This window comes from Dermochelys coriacea, chromosome 7, assembly GCF_009764565.3.
Source record: "Dermochelys coriacea isolate rDerCor1 chromosome 7, rDerCor1.pri.v4, whole genome shotgun sequence".
NCBI lineage: Eukaryota > Metazoa > Chordata > Testudines > Dermochelyidae > Dermochelys > Dermochelys coriacea.
The window spans coordinates 4692774-4712799 of NC_050074.1; the positions used below are offsets into that span (position 1 = coordinate 4692774).

At 37.9% G+C, this 20026-nt stretch overlaps 1 protein-coding gene across 35 annotated transcripts in view; it reads right to left on the reverse strand.

The window, feature by feature from the left end:
* CADPS (calcium dependent secretion activator) overlaps positions 1-20026 on the reverse strand; it is a 381267-nt gene that overhangs the window by 123848 nt on the left and 237393 nt on the right. For 23 of the 35 annotated variants that reach the window (XM_043518602.1, XM_043518607.1, XM_043518594.1 and 20 more), the window contains exons 10-12: positions 10285-10393; positions 8444-8656; positions 4096-4107 (exon numbers count right to left, since the gene is read on the reverse strand). In XM_043518602.1, the coding sequence (XP_043374537.1) occupies positions 4096-4107; positions 8444-8656; positions 10285-10393 (334 nt within the window). The remainder of the gene's footprint in view (positions 1-4095; positions 4108-8443; positions 8657-10284; positions 10394-20026) is intronic. The other 12 variants (XM_043518606.1, XM_043518608.1, XM_038410148.2 and 9 more) reach the window with 1 other exon arrangement.

The following is a 20026-nucleotide window of genomic DNA, read 5'->3' on the forward strand; positions in this document are numbered from 1 at the left end:
CATATTTAACTTAAAGAAAAATATTGTACTGGTCTAGCTGCTCAAAATTCTCTGGATCATTTAGGATATGTCTCAGTTGATAAAATAATTACAACCTTACACTAAGCTTGCCTTCGCTTACTGAATTATTTTATATTACAAAATAAATGCACCACTCAATCTGCAATTTGTTTTTGTATCTTGATTTTTAAAAAAAATTATTCCTAAAGCTGAATTTTAGAAGCCAATTATACCAAAAACATTTGCCTATCTAGGAAAAAGCAAAGCATAAATACATTGCCCCAACCGCCTCAGACAGGTATTCAAGATTTTAAAGTAACAATTACATCTTCATGTAAAATAATAATTTTTTATATAAAACAGTCATCTTTCCAAATAAACAGTTTGTACCATTTGAATGTGCTTTTAAGCAAATTACAGAATAAAGGTAGATGGCTCAAACTCACACCCAAATTGTACATATAATTTGTAAACACTTTTAATAAATCAGTTGTTTGGCCTTATGCCTCTAATCTGCTCTTATAACAATGATAATTAAATAATTAAATAAAAAGAAAGAGAGAGTGTTATGTGCTGTTTCTGTAATTTACAATCCCTTTCCAAGGTGCTTTGCCAAGTTAGTTGGCACTTCTTTATTCAAGGCCCCAAGACAAAATTATGCAAAGGCCAAAAAAAGTTGTTTTACATCTTAGACTGAGTAAAGTTATACTGGCATCACACTCTATTAACCTTCTTTCTTGAAAACTATATGCTGTACCTCTGAAATTTACATGATTGCCCTTCTTAATACATTTCTCTTATTGCAATTTTATTTTATTCTACTTGTAGCATTACAAAAAACTGGCATGTCTATCTTGTCTGCCTTAGCTATCCTTACTGTGATTCTCTGTCAAACACATATTTTGTATATATGTTTGAAGTCACAGTCTTAAAAATCTGTCAATGTTAGTAAGACATAGATATATTAAAAAAAAAAAAAAGGAAAAAAAATGCCCCACCACTCTGTTCTATTAGGGCAGTCCTTCTGTTATTTACGACAGTGAATTGAAAGCAACAGACAAAAAGGTCAAACATCCCTTTCTTGCTATTTGTGTTTTTATTTTGTGGTTTTTTTTCCCCGGTGTCTTTTGCTATAGTAAGAATTTAGGCAGATTCTGTTAAGACTGCTGCAGTTCACAACTGGGGACAAGCTCCATAAAAGAATTCTTGTTATAAAAGGCTATGGGTAGCCATTTTATTGTAAGAATTTCTGATTCCAAATTATTTATTTTCAGTAATGAGTGACTTTGTTTGAGTACCAAGGGCAACTGAACATCCAGTAAATTTTACAACACATTTGTTTATAAAACTGTAAATTAAAAGGTGACTTTGTATCTTACTCATCTGGAAAATGTGTACTTGTCATATCTGCTTGACGTTACAAGAATGAAGATGTGGTTTGGACAGTAACAAACAATGACACTAGTCAACCTCATCAGGAGACATGAAATAAAGGAATGACAATGATTGATGGCAGCTATTCATTTACAGATATTTCTAGAAGAGTCTTTATTGGCATGGTCAGACTACAACGCTAAGTTTTTCAGTAACGTAACTCTTCTTCAGCTATGCACAACAGTGGGAGAGAGGGCAAGAAGAACTGCAGGCGAATTCCCTGCCCATTGTGTTGTGCCACACAGTTGACTGCATACTTTGAGGAACAGCTAAATTTCTCTATGGTCTCATAGATTAAACAGAATTTACAGAGACTCGCAGAATGACTACTTGTTAACAAAACACCAAAAGAAAGTGCCTAGGAACTGAGTTTTGCTTGAATCTGTAGAACTGAAAACACGAGCTCACGCTGCAAGTGTTATAGTCAAATAAGTAAATAAATAAATAAATAAAATAGGACTTAAAGCACCATATTGTTGTTTCTCACTGAATTGCTGGCAATGCTTTTTGTGTCCCCTCCTCTTTATGTACGATATAATGTTGCCACTGATCAAAAGTCAATCCAATTAATATTTCATATTTTACCATGATTATGCCCCTCTCTGCAAAAACTTATGCATGTAGCTTTACTCACCTAACCCATTGAGAGCAATGGGACTACTCAGGTGAATAAAGTTACCTTCAAGCCCCAAGTTACAAGAGCTCATTTTCAGTATTGTTACTGTTGTTTTAAATAATGAGAATATTCTGTCACACTTCTTCTTACTTGGTTTTACTTTTCCCTCTACTGGATATGGAAACATATTTTACAACTTCATTTTAAAGATTTAATAGTGAGTAAAGCATTTTACTGTAAATTATTAATTATACTATATCTTGAAATGAAATCTAAGTTATTCAAGGTTCAGTAGTTAAGAGAATTATAGTTTATAATATGTGATAAAAAACCAAGTGGTTCACAGAATAAGTAAAAATTAGATTTTAGAGAAAAGCTAATTCTAGGATAAAATATGGGTTTTTTAACTGTTTTTTAAAAAATTTTGAATTTAATTACAGGGAAATATTCAACTGTTTTTAATAAGTCACTCATGCTTTTTAAAGCACAAAAAAGTGATTTATAGTCTATTTTAAATTCATGCAAGTTATGTGAGAAGTGAATTAATATTTTAGTACTGCATTCCTGCAATGTAGCATCTGCAAGTTGACAATACAAGAAGACACAGTGTTCTCATGATATATATAAAATTTATTTTATATATATATAAAATAAAGCAATTAAAGCACATCAGACCCAAATTCATACATTCGTTCTTTCTTTCTTTAAAAAAAGTGTTGAAATCCTTAATTTCTACCAAGTCAACATTGTTTGGCAAAGTTGGATCAGAATCCTCATCAGATATCCAAAAAATGTTAAAAGACAAAAGAAAAGAAAAAGTAATATCTTCTAAGAAGGGGTAAAGAAATTCTGCCTACAACCTGGGGGTACATTTATGCAAGAAAAAAAAAAGGAGTATTGTTTAATGCTCAGGAGGGTAGATACCACCTGCTCCTTCTCATAATTGCATTCAGAATACTCCAAATACATATTTGCCAGCTCTCATAACCAACAGCTTCTACTCCCTCTTAAGTAAAGTGTGCACTCACCATGTGTTTGAGGAAGAGCGTTTTAAACATGAATAAAGAATTAGTACAGTATATATTTTATTTAAGACTGAACAAATAATTGAGGAAAAATTTGTATTCCACAAGTTTAAACTATTATCTTTCTGTTTAAATAAGTATCTTTATAGGAAAATAACAAAAAGAGGATAAAAAGCTCTTCTAGCAATTTTCTTAATTTATTATATTTTAAAAAGCATTTCTTTGATAGAAGAATGACATTTGAGACCACATGCTAAACATTCATGTATATTTGTTTTTGGGAATAGGAAGAGTCCCTACTGTGACTGAACTATTTTAACTCATAGTGGATTGTCTTTCCTGTCTGGAAATATCTAGAGTAAACAAAGAGCTACAGTTTGCTTTCAGAATAATCCACTCTTGATTTTACATGATCAGAAACTGTCAAGCCATGAAGACTCATGCTTGGATGTGCAAGGAATGTCTTTCTGTTTTGAGATTTGTTTCTTTGAAGTACACCTTGTCTTGCTCAGTTAGGCCTCTTCAAGTTTACTACCCTACCTTTCTATTCTTTGAGGTGTCCATGGTTACCCCCACACAGCTGGTGCACTACACCATGCTAATAATTGGAACGGAAAAAAATGATAGAGTGCAAAATGATCTGTTTTCAGGCATTAAGCAGTCAACTAGATGTAAATTCCATGAAACAAAAAAAGGTATTATTTACAGATTTATTGTGATGTTAATTAATATTTACATCTTGGAATGAAAAATAGGAAATGTTAATGATTGGCTTTACTAAGAGGATCACTTGATGCCAATGTGAAAGCCAGGGAGAGAAGGCAATTATGCAAACATCACATGCATCCTAATTTCAGTATGGAAACTTACATTTCAAACCTAAATTCAGGAAAATAACATGGAAAGTTTTACTACAAAATCTAAACATGAGAAATATTTAAGTGAAAAATAAGCACATTGCATTTGTCAGATAATCTAGTCTGATTATCTGAGCTGTGCTAGCTACAGGGAAGCACTTACCCTTGAGTCCAGCTAGAAGTTAGCAGGGTAAGAAGGAACAAACCAGAATAACATAAAGACTAGCAACAAGGCTCAGGAAAGCAGACAGGAACCCTAACCTAGCGCTAAAGTACTCGGGTTCAAGCAAAGAATGAAAAAGAAAACTTTAAAAAAATCCCCAAAAAAGAACAACGACACTTACAGCTGAAAATTTCTTATGAAGCTCAATAAACCTAGCCATTTATTATTTTGGAACAAATAATTACAATCTCAAAAGAGCCAACTCTTGGTATATGATGTGGTTAACAGCCATTAAATATAACACACATTAAAAATGAAGTATAATCACAAGTGGTATGTAAAACAATTACTGACCAATCTTTAACGTTTAAAAGAAATTTTTTTCAAAAAATGAAAGCTGAGTATGATTTTTTGGGGGTTTAATGTACTACTGACATAGAATGGACAAAGATTGGTACTCCCATATAAGTGACCACTTTTATGAAGCTTAATATATTGCCAAAGGGTGTAATATATCTTGGCAGCATTATTAACTACAGTACTGTACATCATTTCAACAGTAAACAAGCATGGCTTTGGGATTTTTCTCTTATAAATGCAAATATTTGAGAAAAAGTATAGCTTTGTGATAGTGTATTTTATTCTTTTAAATTGTAGCAAAACAACAATAAAAAAGCAGAAATTCTCAGTCTAACAGGTGCTGTTTCACCCACGTAAAAGGAATTGTAGAGTCATATACAAATTAATGAATAGCAGGATCTATTTTTTTCCAATATTTAAATTGCACAAAAAATATACTCCATCCTTGCTTAGAGCTGTTTGTTTATTTCAAAGTCAAGTGTTGCTAGCCAGTTAGAAGACAAGTTGAGTAATGCATAAAGTTTATATTTGCTAAGTCAAATTAGGTGGGAACCAAATGAATTCAGTATTACTCCCAAGTTTCCCCACTGCAAAATGTGTTGTTCTCAAGTTTCTGTTTGACAGACAGCTACATAACAAGACTGGAGTGTTGGATTTGTCTGTGCGTGTGTGTGTATAACAGAAAACAGTTTTACCATCTTTAAGCAGCTTACTCTGTCCATGAAAGAAATAACAAAACAACCTATAGAGAAACTGCTTTAACATTTACTTTCTTGCAAGTGCTTCGTTTGCCAAGATCTTTACACTATAATAAGCAAGAAAAACTAAGATCTGCAAGGTATATAGTTAAATGCACAAGAATACGGTGCTTAACAATAGTCCTTACCTTTCTGCAGGCAACAAAACAAATAAAACAACCAACCCCCAGCAAACCAAAACCCCTTTTAAAATGCAATACTTAATTTGTTAGAATTTAAAAGATTTAATCCAGATCTCTTATCTATAATCAAAACACTTGACTGTATGAACATCATGTGTGCATGAAGGTCTCACTTCTGCTTTTTATGACTTAAGCTGCATGTATTTTACTACCCAATGATCTTTTAAATGAGCGCAGTATTCTGTCCACAGAACATACACTAATATACAGGCATAAAAATATAAGCTATTGTTCCTAGTTCCTTACTGCTGCCATAGGCAGAGAGCAGCTGAAATGCATGGATGAATCTGGGCTCTGGCATGTTTTCCTCTTTCCCCTAGTCGCTTGTGTAGGAGGAGCCATTCATCTGGAAGAAATAAGCAGAAGTTTGTCTGGGTTCTGGACTCTGCACTTTGGAATGATCCCCTTGATGAGATTTTCAGCAACTTTAGCAGTAAGGGGCTCCAATGACAGCAAAAGTTGTGTGGAAACCATTCTGCTAACGAGTCTTGGTGGTAGCGTGGAGGCCAAAGGCTTCCGGTTCTAAGCTGGTGAGGATAGAACAAGGACCTGAGAAAAACAGAGGGCTCTGCATGGCTGGCTCTTTACTCTACTTAATCACGTAGGATGAGTTTAGGGGTTTAAGATCCTGGCTTCTTGAGGTGGGAGGGGGGAGGAGAGAACCCAGCCTTGGTGGAAGAATGAGAAAGAAAGTGCAAGTTCAGACTTGTGGAGTTTCTACAGCTTTATGTACGGATACTATACAGGAATATACAGAGCATGGGAGAATAAAGGGGCATGGCCCAAGTCTTTGATGGAGGGTTGTGTAATGGTTAGAAGAAGCTAGGACTCCTGTGTTCTGTTCCTGATCCTGCCACTCAGTCACAGGCAAATCGCTAAACCTCTCTCCATCTCAGTTTACCTATAAGTATAGTGGGTACAGTACTGCTTACTCAGCCCCTTGGTTGCGCATGCTGAGGTCACACAGGACAGGATGTGGGACCTGACCATGGGCAGAGTATAGCTCTTAGTTACACCACTTGATAGTCTTTGTCTTCAGTCCCTGTAAGGTTGTGGGAAAGGCCTACTGCAAATGCCTCTAATTAGTGTACATTTGTCAAGGATAAATGTGTCTGAGAATGGGGACCTGCAAAGGCATGGGCCAAATTCCCTCCCCCCAATTCCCTCCCCCCAAAAGACTCCTCGGCTGGCATAGCCAGCTCTTATGCCAGGTCTGGGATAGGGTTACGTTGGGAAGAGAAGGGGTGTGTCCAAAGAGCTGCCAGTCTATAGCAAGCATGCTAACAGGCAGCCCCTTACAGGATGTTACCAGCTAGTAGCTCTGAGGCTACCTTAAAATATGCCAGACCTGGCACTGAACCAGCCCTAGCATAAGGGAGCCACGCTTAGCTCCTTGCTCCATCCCTCTTCCTTGCTGCAGATACTTGACACTTAGGAAAATGGCTACTGACCAACAAAGTGTTGCCCCACAAACGGATGCAAGGAGGACGGGATTTTGAAAAACCTTTTGACAAACAATTCGGGTGGATGAAAATATGATCCTTGTGATTGCACCAAGATCACCATGCCCCAGACAGGTCTATTGAATAAGCACTAGACGTATGGGTTAAATCTCTCACTGTGTCAGATGCTCCTTTTAGCCAGTTATCTATACTCTCTTTCATGGCCCCATGCCATTCTAGGGTCCAGTCCTTCAGTCCTTAGTTAAGTCAATGACCTCGTAAGTCAATGGGAATTTTGACTCTGTAAGGTCAGGAGCAGGACCATAGAAAGGGAAACACTTAATATGCGTTGATCGAAGTGTATCATGCTACGTTCTCATTCATGTCGCAAGACGACACAAGCTATGTGATGCAGAGAAGAGTCCAAAATATGCAAGCATATATGAAGCACAGTAAAAGAGTCCACACGTCCCACAACCGTATTCTATGGGGACTGGAAATATAGTTCTTATAAATCCTGAGACTAGTATATTAAATCCTGATTTTTTTAAAAAAAAGCCCAAATTATGTTAACCTTAAGTAGATTTCACCATATGTGGAAAATATAGTTCTAAATTCCTTGCCAAAATATTCAAAACAATTACAGTTCTACGGATACCATTTTAATTGCTCTGCAATTTTAAATGTAAAGTTGATTTAATTAGAAGAATTTCCTAAGGAATTTATGGTCTTTTCCTTATTTTACCTAATGGTTTCAGTCTCTGCTTGATGCACATGAATAATTCTTATTGAAGTTAAAGCAAGATACACGTCCACAATTAAGAGCTGTGAAAGGTAATACTAAGATATGTTCCCAAAAAAATATGCACCTCATTCATCTTTTTTGACTTGTGTTGGCTTCTTATGATTGTTTAAATAATGGATTTTTTTGTTTCGTTTAAAATCAAATCATAGTGACAAGACAAAAAGAATCATGCTAAATATAAAATTAAGCAAACTATGAACAAACACACAGCGTGTGCAGATAATCAAGAGTTATAAGATGAAAATTCACATCTACCAGATCTGTAAAAGCAACCTATTAAAATGCCATACGCTTTCCCATAGTTTAAGTTTTCAACAGGGAGCCTCCTTTTTTGGGTGTGTTTTGCACCTTCACAATTTGTACCTATGTTTTTAAATGTGCAATTGAATTGTGGGTGTAAATCTGGGCACTTGCAGCTCTAGGTACCTGATCTCAGGTGCAAATCAAGTTTGCTGATCTGGACCTGCGACTTTCTTCTTGTGGATGGGAAAAGCATTCCCGTAAAAGAGGAGGTTGGGCTTTAGCCCTATTGAAAATGTTTCTCCCAGAATCTCTCTTCTATCAAGTATTGCACTTTAAGATATTCATTTTACATTTTCCCCATATAATTTGTTTCTTGGGTTTGATTGTGGGTAAAACACAAGGTTAACTGGTTATGAATTCACTGATGTAAAAGCAGCTTAGAAATCACAAAAAAAATGTCAAAAAGTTGGAATTTTGTTTCCGAATATTTATTCATATCGGTGCAGAAACTCTTTCCATCAGAGACTTCTGCTGTCTAGGAGAACTTTATTTACTTACAAAATTGAGAGATTGGGGCATCTAGCTGGGGCACATTTCCTCCCTTAGCATTAAGCTTTTGAACTTGGGTCGGTGGCACAGGTTTGTGGGACTGGCCGGTGGCACGGTACATGGCTTGGACCCACAGGATACGGTCCTGTTCATCATCGCTTGCGAAAATCACTGTGTCTCCTTCTTTCACTGCATTGAAAAATGTTCTGCCACCCTCCAAACCTGGCAGGAGAAAAAACAAATTATTTTAACATGGTAACACAGATTCACAGAGCTTAACAGCAGAACAGATCATCCTGCATAAAACGGGGTATAGAGTTTCACCAAGTGATTCCTGCTTTCAGCCCACTGAGCTAAAACATTCCTTTTAAAAAGTAACATCCAATCTTGAGGTAAAGACTGCCATGATGGAGAATTCACCACCTCCCTAGGTGACACATTGGATATCTATGTCAATGTGTGTGTGTATCAGCTGCGCTCAGTTACTCCAGTATACCTTGATTGCCTGTAGTAGAGTCAACAAGTTGCATTGGTGTTGCTGGGAGCACAATGTGTGTCAAAGGAATTAAGAAACTTTTCAAACTGTTTGATCTTAACATTAAAATGGAGCATTAGATTGTTTTTACAGAAGCTAGATGTCAGTTATATGTAACATTTACCAGCCCTTCTCTTGACCCCAGGTGCTTGGGCCAGATGCTGTAGTCTTTTTTCAAGCAAAACTCCCGTGAACTGCCGAGCCCTTAAATAGAACCCACTGTCAATTCTCATCTTCGAAATGAGACATGGAGTGGGGACAGGGCTTCATTCATTTCTCTTTTCCAGGGGGTGAATGTTTGTTTCTTTCTTGCTCCCTAATTTGGGGCCAGGTTCTGACCTCAGTTACAACAGTGTAAACCTGGAGTAACAGAATCAGACTTGTGGCATCTATTTTCTGGCTTCTTGCTGAAGCCCATTTAGGAGGGAAGAATACATGCAATCCTCCATCTACAGTAATCTCGATCTGGACAATCCCAGACCCATTTAATCCAATGGGAGTTTTACTGACACCGCTGTGGCCCTGATTTCACATTTAGAGTGGTGTGGTCCGTCCTAGTTCTTCACAAAGCTGAGCTGGTCATCTCTGGAGAACAGCTGAGCTTCCAACAGCCCAAAGTAGCATATCCCATCTGTTCACATTGGAATGCAGTGCCACAACTCATCACAGAGAACCAGATCCCGATTCTCATGCTGAGTAGCACTGTCCTTGACAAGTAGTCCCACTGAAATCAGTAAGGTGCGGTGCTACTCAACATGAGAAAAGGGATCAGGAAGTGGACAATTGTGTATACAAACAGGTACAGGAAAGGCCCTGGAAAAGCCTGATCAGTGAAAATGATACTCTGGTCTTGTAAGTATTTTTTTTTATAATGAAAAAAGGTACATTGGTTGGCATAGGAGGGGTGTGTATGTGTGTGTGTGTGTGTGTGTGTGTGTGTGAGTGTCAATGGAGAATAATCTGAAGATTTAGGCTGGGATTTTCAAAGGAGACTAGCTCAGTTAGAAACTCAGTTCCTACTGATTTCACTGGGAGTACCTAACCCACTTAGGTTCCGGTGAAAATGCCAGCCTCTGTGCCATTAAGAAAGAAATTTGATAATATTTAATCTTCAGCCGGTTTCCCCAAATCAACTTAGAGGCTGTGTGGTTTTCAAGTTTTGAATAGATAACCATCAGTATAAACACAAACATTATATAAGACAACCAGTCACAAAGATAGAAAAATAAGGATCTGATTTTGCAGCTATATTTTGCAGTTTCACAAATGTGACAAGCTTCATCTCTTAGCAAAAACCTGCCACCTTTCCTCATACCTGGCTGTGGGTCAGTGTAGTCCACTGTGTATCCATCAAGTTGCAGTAGTTCTTGAGGCTCAGCTTTTTTCTCCCGGTAACTGCACATAGCAAACGTGTATTGACTAACCTGAAGAAAACCACAAAGCTAAGATGGCACCATGCTACCACAACAGGGAGATTCTAAGTGTAAATGCTTACAAATGATGTTCAATAACTGGAGTTTTGCACAGGGCATATCCTCATTTACTGATCAAGAAGGAGATTTTATTTTCTTATTGATCATTGCCAGACTATGACTTTAACATGCTTAGCAAAACATTTTCTTACACGTTCTTTTACAGCTGATTCCTAATTCTTTGCATTGATACATATGTTTTTTTATTTCCCCAAAAGAGGAAGTTACATGCTTTAAAAACTCTACCATTCATCTCAGACAAGTGCCAGAGTGACACCCTGTCACAAACAATGTGAGCTAAATTGCTAAGTGCCAGTCATATTAAAGCAATCTTAAAATCCCACTGATCTCTGCAGTTGTTGTCATCGGTGCTGTAAATGGCAGCTCTCACTCCTCTGAGTTACCATCTGTATGACACGATACATTCAATGTCAAGTTCTTGATGGAAGCCTTTTCAGCTTCTGGGATCTCCGTCAGCTCTCAAATTGCCTTTAGGAGGCCATCAGCCTGCATCAAGACCCAGCTTGTACTTAGCATTTTAAAATCTGGAATGTCTGAAAGAAGACTGTTAGAAAGCAAAGGATTCTCTGTGCTTTAGGCTAGGAACTTGCAGGGAAATTTATTGTCAAATTATTGCAAATGACTTTGTTAAGGTTGTGTCAGAGCCTGGATTCCTTGCATAATTTTATGCGTTTAGACATTTTGTTGACTTCTGGATGAAACTCTGACTTCATGTGATTCTTTAAAACTCTTATCTTAACGGGATCATGTTCGTCATTTTTTGGAAGTGCGGAAACACCTTGAAAGAGGGTCTGTGTGCAAGTGTTCGCGCTCCATGGCAGCCAAGCAGCTAAGAGATTTGCCTCCAAACTACAGAGATATTGCTCTAGTATAAATATACATGCAGCATGTATTTTTGTGGGATCTATCGCTCATAAAATGTGATTTATTTAAAGCTGTAGACATGAAACTACTTGCAAGCAGGTTAGATTGCTGCTCAATCACTGCTTGATACACTGCTGCTCTCTACTGGTTCATGTTAAGTACTGTCATGCACTCATAAGAATTTTTCATTATGGCAATTTATTCTCAGGAACAGTTCATAGAAATCTAAAGCCCCCACATTTATGGGAATAAGATTAAAAGACAGATACTAGTGACCTGTTAAGTGCAATGCTTACTACCACCAGTAAGAATACTAAGCAACAATCAACATATATTGTTTTCAGACTCATACTAGACAGAAGCATGTGGCATGAGCTTTGATTGAAATTATGTTCTCAACCTTAATAGCTATTCAATAATGAAAAAGGCCATAAAACAATAATACATTTAAAATTAACCTTAGTGCCTACAAACACAGCATTTAGAGCACTCCTGCATTTATTTTTCAATTAGTTGTACTTTACATGTAGTATATTGCTGCCACCTCCTGGATACATTGCTGCATTTATTACTGATTGTTTACTATTGGCAGCTCCCAATTACTTCATGAAAATAATGAGAATTGTATTATTCTACTCTTCTGAAATTAGGGATCTCAAGATAAATTTAAATTTGGAGTGATTCAATTTTAATCTAACATCAACCTCTAGTGATACAACTTGTGTTTATTTCCTGAAACTGTTATACCAACAGACAACAAGGCTTCTCTAGAACAGAATATCTTCTTTAACCCAGAAAATGGGTGCTGATTTTCAGGCTTTCTTTACTAAACATATATTGCATCTCAGAGTTCCTGGACACAGAAGATATTCTTCATTCCCAATAAGAAACTAGCCAAATCAACTATATACACACAAACATATACGAAGTGAGCTGTAGCTCACGAAAGCTTATGCTCAAATAAATTTGTTAGTCTCTAAGGTGCCACAAGTACTCCTACACTTTAGTCAGTATTTCTAATTTTACAATATTATATAAATAATATCACTACTCTCATTCTACTGATTCAAGGTAAAATTTCTTGTAACAACAGTGAAATTACATGTTTTAATACTTCATGATCTCTATTCTTGATAAGTAGAATGTTCCAAACCACAGATGGAGCTCTAACAAGAAATTTTGGTAAGACTAAGGTTGTTTTTTTTTATTACCTTTGAACTCCAATAACCTTCCTTTTCTCAGCCTGACATAACCAAAACATATTTTTCCATGTTATGGTACTGTAATTGAGATAGATATTTTTAAAATTCAAGCCCAAATCTTAGTCTACAGGTTTTCACTCATCTCCTATTTGTTTTTTTGATTTTTAATGTAACTAATGATTTATATTGGTGGTATAACAGTTTTTTGAGCACTTACCATAGGGTTAATATACATCAGAGAGTGGTTACATGTCATATGGCAGGAAAAGTAAGATGAGTCAAATGAAAACAGAAGTGTCCAAAAGCCACTGTCCTTTGGACAAGTTTAAAATATGATTTATATAGCACTGTAAGTGAACAAAGGGCTATGCAATAGACGAAGGGTGCCAAGAAATAAGTCCCTCCCTTGAAAAGTTTACTGTCTGAAGGCATGAGTAAGTACAGTGCACAGTAAAAACAAACAGAATGACTGGAAAGCTTCATGGAATAAGTAGTTTTAAAAAGTCACTTTGGGGGAGCTGATGGATGTTTCCTGGTGTATAGTAATTGAGAGGCTGTCTAAGTAACAGTGTTGACAGAGAACACAGGGAACAAGAGGGGCAATACCATAAAAAGAGATGAGGTCAGACACCTAAAGCTTGTCTACATAGCAGTTGGAGGTGTGACTGCAGCATAGTATAGACACACCCGAGCTAGGTTTAATCTAGCTAGAGGGAGCACCAATAGCAGTGAAGTGTCATGGACTTCAGCACAGGTTAGCTGCCCAAGTACCCAGGATCTTGAGTGGTCTTGTGTAGTCTGCGCTAAAGCCCATGATGCTGTGCCTTCACTGCTATTGGTATTGCACTGACTAGATTAAAGCTAGCTTGGGCACGTCTACATGCAATCACCTCTCCAAATGCAGTGCAGATATACCTTTAAGTAGCACTGGAACTATAAAGTGCTTTTAAAGGCAGGACAATACTCAGAAGTAGAGAGGTCAGAGGACAGCCTAATGTAGAACTGTGTAATAAAGTTATACTGTATTGCAAGTAAATGCATTTACATGAAATCTCACCAAGATCTGCTCCACACAGAAAGTTATGTTGGTTTAGGTAAAGGTGTGATGTTGTACCAAGTAAACTTAAACCACTTCAGCTTTGTGTGTGGACACTTTTCCATGGGTTTAAACCGAGCTTATATTGGTGTAGCTTGCCCCATTGTATTATTTAACAGATATAAGCTACACATATGTAAGCCATGTTCAATCCAGCATAAGAGTGTCTACACTCAAAGTCAAAAAGGTTTAAGCTTAATTAGTGCAGTATCCCACCTTAGTTAAACCAATGCAATACCTCTGTGTAGATGCAGAGTTGGTTTGCTCTCTTCCATTAGCACTCCTGGGAGTTACTGCAGAAATCCTCTCTAATGCCATGGGGAGGAGAATAGGCTTGTAAGAATATAATCATGGAACTTCCATAAAGCTCCCAACGAGGCCAAACTCAGTATGAATACACTAGACACTCTTATTTTAAGGTTCCTGGAAGATGGCATATCAAGGTCTCATTGGTATCAGATGAGACAGTAATATGCTGTCAATTCTATTTAGTAAAAGTATTAACTGTGCAGGAGCAGTACAGAATATTCACATTTAAAACAGCTCAGGTAGATGAGACGAAGGATTGCAACACAACAGGAGCTGTCTATGTTCAAGTGCTGGCCCTAAAGTATTTACCCCTGGGTTCAGAAACAAGCTGACACCACATCTAGTGATAAACTGTGAATCTTTCTATTCCATGAGGGATGGGATCATCATACACAAGAATGATTCTTTAAAAACTAGCTTACTGGGAGATTTATATTCAAGGTTCATTTCAGAGGGTCAGACTGGGCCATCTGCAGGAACTGAAATGGGGGTTACTATTTTTAAACCCATGGGGATGTCTGGATGCAGCTTTTTTTCTTTGGGGTGTTTGGGTGAGGGAAGAGAATCCTCGTTGCCTGTTGTGTAACCACAGATTTCTTCTCCGTGGATTGCACTGCAAAATTGGATGGAGATTGCACCTTGTCTACATCAGCCTCTAACCTCTCCAAGCTTACCAGTGGTCTATTCTGCATGGAGATTTGTGAGTAGCCTGCCAAGAGGAACGACTAACACACAAGATTCACTTGACAGCCTCCAAGGTTCACACAGAACCAAAGTTGTGGGGTACAAGAGGGGAGAAGAGGGAAAGAAACAGACAGGGAGGGGGATGAGAGGGAGACACAATATGGAGAGGAATATTCCTTTTAGTAAGAAGCAGGTAAGAAAAGAAGAAGAACAAAAGATGAGAGAGAAAAAAGGGACAAAGAGAACAAGAAAAGGGAAAACGGAGAAAACAGGAGAGAAATGACAAGGGTCACTGATTTTAGATTGGCAAATTAGATTTTACTTATTCGTTTCACTGTATTCCTTCACCAGGTGTATATTTCTAATAATTAATACATGGGACGGATGTATATTCATGAGCACTGTTTTTAATTTCTGTCTGACACCACTTTTCCTAGAACTTTGTACGTACCTGTTCATTTCTGTACCTCACTTTGAGTACAACACAGCTTATTCAGTTTCATCCCGGTTCCTCACTACTGAAGGGACAATGAGGAATTCCTAAATGGACCATTTCTATATTAACAACAAATATTTTCTTCCAAGCGGACAGAAACCATACTAAAATACTTCTGGCTGCAGTATAGTTTTCTAGTGACAGAAGATTTTAGTCCTCTGGTTCCAGATAGATATATTGACTTCCAAGCACTTTATTGACATAAATTAACATAATGGACACTCTATCTTAACCTAAAAAACATTACAGACCAGAACAAAATGTCAGATATCAATAAATTACTCTTTACATTCAATTTCTAAATGTTTAAAGGTACAATCCTACCTACCACACATAACAAGCACATTAACTTTTTCATAGGAGTTGTGAGAGAGTGTTCCCAATGGCAGATTTAGATCCAGGAAATCTATGCAAGTAGTGCCACTCACACCAATCTACACAAGTAAGAGTTGCGTATTGGGCCCTTACTGTCAGAATTTTACCGTGATGAGCCAAGATGTCTGTTTAAAGTATTCTGTTTTTATGGAATTATTTTTAAGTACTGTTAGTTATTGGGAATGGCCAAATGCTCATTTCATCTTATCTTACCCAGAATCAACTGGGTTTTGCTGAAAGCAGGAGCTGTCACTGTTAGTCTAAATTATAGTGAGTTTAGGGAGTCTGTCACTAGAACTATAGATCCAGGCACAGACACTGCAACTGTTTTTAATCTACAGCAAGTTGATCTGGTTCCAAAATGTTTTACAAACATCATCAGACACAATCAGTTGAAAATCGCTTCAAGCTACACGGCAGACATGTCATCCAGGTACTGTAAAGTGTTATTTCCCACATGCTGCCAGAGAATCAAAATGGGGTTATCGCGAAGATGACATGACAAAAATAAAAGTAGTATTTGTGGCACCTTAGAGACTAACAAATAAGAGAGCTGTAGCTCACGAAAGCTTATGCTCAAATAAATTTGTTAGTCTCTAAGGTGCCACAAGTACTCCTTTTCTTTTTGCGGATACAGACTAACACGGCTGCTACTCTGAAACATGACAAAAATAGATTCAGTCTGAAATCTCAAAGGAATTAATTCTCTTACCCTCAAGAATTACAAGCAATTGTGAATTTTCTATTGTAGCCAACAAAACCAATACGAGTATTAACTCCTGTTCATTTCACTATGTCCTGCAGTGCATTACTGTATGCTATACATGAATTCCAGCTCTGCATGCTCTAAGCATTTTATATTGCCTCTCAAGGACCATAGCAGCCAGCTGGTTGAAATTCGTATGCTGAGTACATTTAGCTGAAGCAGCCAGCTAGGAGACATTTATAAAGTCAGCGATGGGCTCATATACACTAGGATGAATTTGCACTACCTTTTTCAACCAGTCATGGTAAAACTTTGATCTAAAAGCTTTCACTGCTTACCACGGCTACTGGCATTAGAACTGACTTTACCAAGCAGTTTCCTCACTTGCGAGGTTGTTTCCATCCAACCTTAGGGCCATATTCTGCCATCACTTTCACACTGCATATCTTGGAATTTAAAATGAGGCAAGTAATGAGTCTCTGCCATGTAATTTACATCTAATCAGTATTCTGTTCTTCTGCTGCTCATCTGAAAGGGTGGCACATACTATAACGGGGGTGGGCGACACACTCAAGAGAAAATTGTATCTATTGGATTCAATCCTGTCCTCTAATACATGGAGGTGTGTTAGCAGAGCAAGTACAGGAGACAGTTTTGTGAGACATGTAGTGACACATACCTGCATACTGAAGGGGAGGGTACATTAGAGAGGACAATATACAAAGCATAGAAATTGAACACAGGAACCTATTTCTCCTCTACACACCAGCTAATCATTTATCTATCCATCCATGTAGGTACTTTCAAGCCCTCATCACTGAAATATCTGAGCACTTATATGCAGAGAGCCCCAGTAAAAAATGGAAATGATTGTATTAGCCAAACTATAAATGAATTATTACTCTCCTCTCACATTTTTAAATGTGAGTAAAATCATAACTGCACTTTCACCCTAAAGACAACTAAAAGTAGACTTGCCTCCTGGAAAGCATCTCCTTCTGACTTCTTGTACAATATCCCATTACTCTGAATGGAAGCCACTTTTTATCCATAAACATACCAGATGCGCATCAAGCACTCTAATAAATACTTGCAATCCATGAAACACCCGACCACCTGCTGAACAAAGGGCTAATACATGGCAGCAATACCACCCCTGTGAATTTCTGCTGTGACATCATGCCTGTGATTTGCTCTCCCCTCCAAATGGAGAGGGAAATAGCTTAACTGCTCTCAGACCCCATAGTAAAAATTACTTATGGTGGAGCTGAAGCTGCACTGGTAGCATACACTGGACGTGAACGGAGGGGAGAGGAGAAGCAAAAGAAGGAGCAAAGTGGTGAAGGGGGGAGGAAAAGGAGAGGACAGAAGAATAGAAGGCAACCATTTTTATTGATTCATTTGGATTTATATAAAATTCAAAAATGCCACAATTGGGCATTGCAGTTGTAGCCATACAGGCAGCTTCTTGCACCCATGCTGATCCAACAGCAGGACCACTGCTTAAAAGATCCCCTATCCTTCTCTTGGAGTCCTTTAGAAATGTTAAAATTACAACCCACACATATAAACTCAGATATGAAGTCTAATCCTCCCCTAAATATAACCAGCAGAAGGGAAGACAGGTCAAGGACACCTCTCCCTCTCGCCCAACAATATATATGGTACATAAGACCCATCCTATCTAGATGTTGTACCAAAAGACACAGGTATGTTTTGAATGTTTCTGGAGACTCTGCAGAACCCCACAACAGATGTCTAGCCTCATGAGTCTCCACTCCCCATCCTTCGTTCTCTATATAATTAACTGTTATCAAGCTCAGTACATTTAGCAGAATCCAGTAATTACAGGCACCAACCAGTGCCTTTGCTTCCAATCAATGTTAATACTAGCAGCCATCTTTAGCATCCCATGAAAAGCAAATGACAAACATACGGAGATCAAAATATTTTTATTCTATCTGTATACTTGCCTGCTGACAAGTTCAATGGGCCTGTGCTACATCTAAGGGACAGGACAGTGTGCATTTGTTGTTTATATTTGACATACAGCAGAACATTTCACATTAACAAAGTGACATAACAGAGCAGTTGTTACGGCAGCGGGAATTTCTGAGGCTGACTATAGAAGTACAATTTTCTCAGCGGCTAAATCCTGCTAGCCTTACTCAAGTGAACTGTCCCACTAGGCCAAATTATGCCATGTCTTACTCATGCCATTTGAAGAATAAAGACCTAGTAACATTAGAAAACGTTTCATGTGGTTTCATGTGTTTAAGCCATGCTCTCACATATGGGATGCTCGCATATGTGATTAGTAGTGAAATTCATGCTAAGGAATACACAAAATCCAAAAATCTTGCAAATAATTATAATGAGGTAGAAAGGATCAGAATAAGGACTCAGTGTGAGACAAATGGGATTGAGTTTTCTCATTCGATGGGGAGATTAGGGTCCAACCCTGCAAATGCTTACCGACAATTATTCTTAATTTATTTATGTCTAATAATGCCCAGACCTTGCTTTCCAAGCAGTGCCAAAGGCACCTGCCCAGAGGAGCTTGCAAGGAAGGAGAGAGAGTCCCTGGATTAAGAGTTACCTCTCTGAGTAAGGCGTCTAGTTTGGAGAATTCCAGTGCACAAGAAAAGAAGAGACAAAGTTTGAATTGATAAGTATAATTCAGTGCTAAAGGAAAATCCAATTGCTTCACTGCCAATTATATTGCCATATGGTTGTTAATTCAGATATAATATAATGTAATATAATATAATATAATATAATACAATATAATATAATATAGCATCCTAAAATATTTACCATCATATTAGCTGTGCGTATGTTTCTGTGTCTTCTGCACATAAAGAGTCATTATGAATACTTTGCTCTCTCCCCCAATGCCTTGACACAGTAGTTTCCTTTATCAGCAGTTAAGCCTGAAACAGTTTAAGGTTTAGTTTCTGAGAGCCCAGCCCTGTGACCTACTGAGTACCTCCTGCAAGATACCAAGGGCTCCCAACTACCATGGAAACCAGTGGGGCTTTGTCTACAGTGACAATGCTAAACAATCCTCTCACTGCTGGTTTAACACTGGTGCAGTTCCGCTAGCTGGCATTTTTGTGTAAACTGGCATTTTTAAAAATGTGCCATAAAATCACAGCAACGCAGGGCTGGACGGGGTCTTAAGAGGGCATCAAGTCCATCCCTTTGTGCTGAGGCAGAAGCAGGTGTTTGCCCAACTTGTTCTTAAAACCTCCACAACCTCCCTCAGAAGCCTGTTCCACTAACCTTAGAATTAGAAAGTGTTTCCTAAATCTCCCTTGCTGTCCATTGAGCCCACTACTTCTTGTCCTACCTTCAGTGGACATGGAGAACAACTGATCACTGTCCTCTTCATAACAGCCCTTAACATATTTGAAGACTGTTATCAAGTTCCCCCTTCTTTTCTTAAGACTAAACATGTCCAGTTTTTTAACCTTTCCTCAGAGGTCCGGTTTTCTAAACCTTTTATTATTTTTGTTGCTCTCCTCTGGACTCTCTCCAATATGTCCACATTGTTCCTAAAGTGTGGGCCCAGAACTGGACACTGTACTCCAGCTGAGGCCTCATCAGTGCCGAGTAGAGCAGGACTTTCAGCACACGTGTCTTACATATGACACTCCTGTTAACACACCCCAGAATTATACTGACCTGTTTTGCAACTGCATCACAGTGTTGACTCATATTCAATTTTTGATCCACTACAACCCCCAGATCCTTTTCAGCCATAATGCCACCCATCCAGTTATTCATCATTTTGTAGTTGTGCATTGGATTTTTCCTTCTTAAGTGAAGT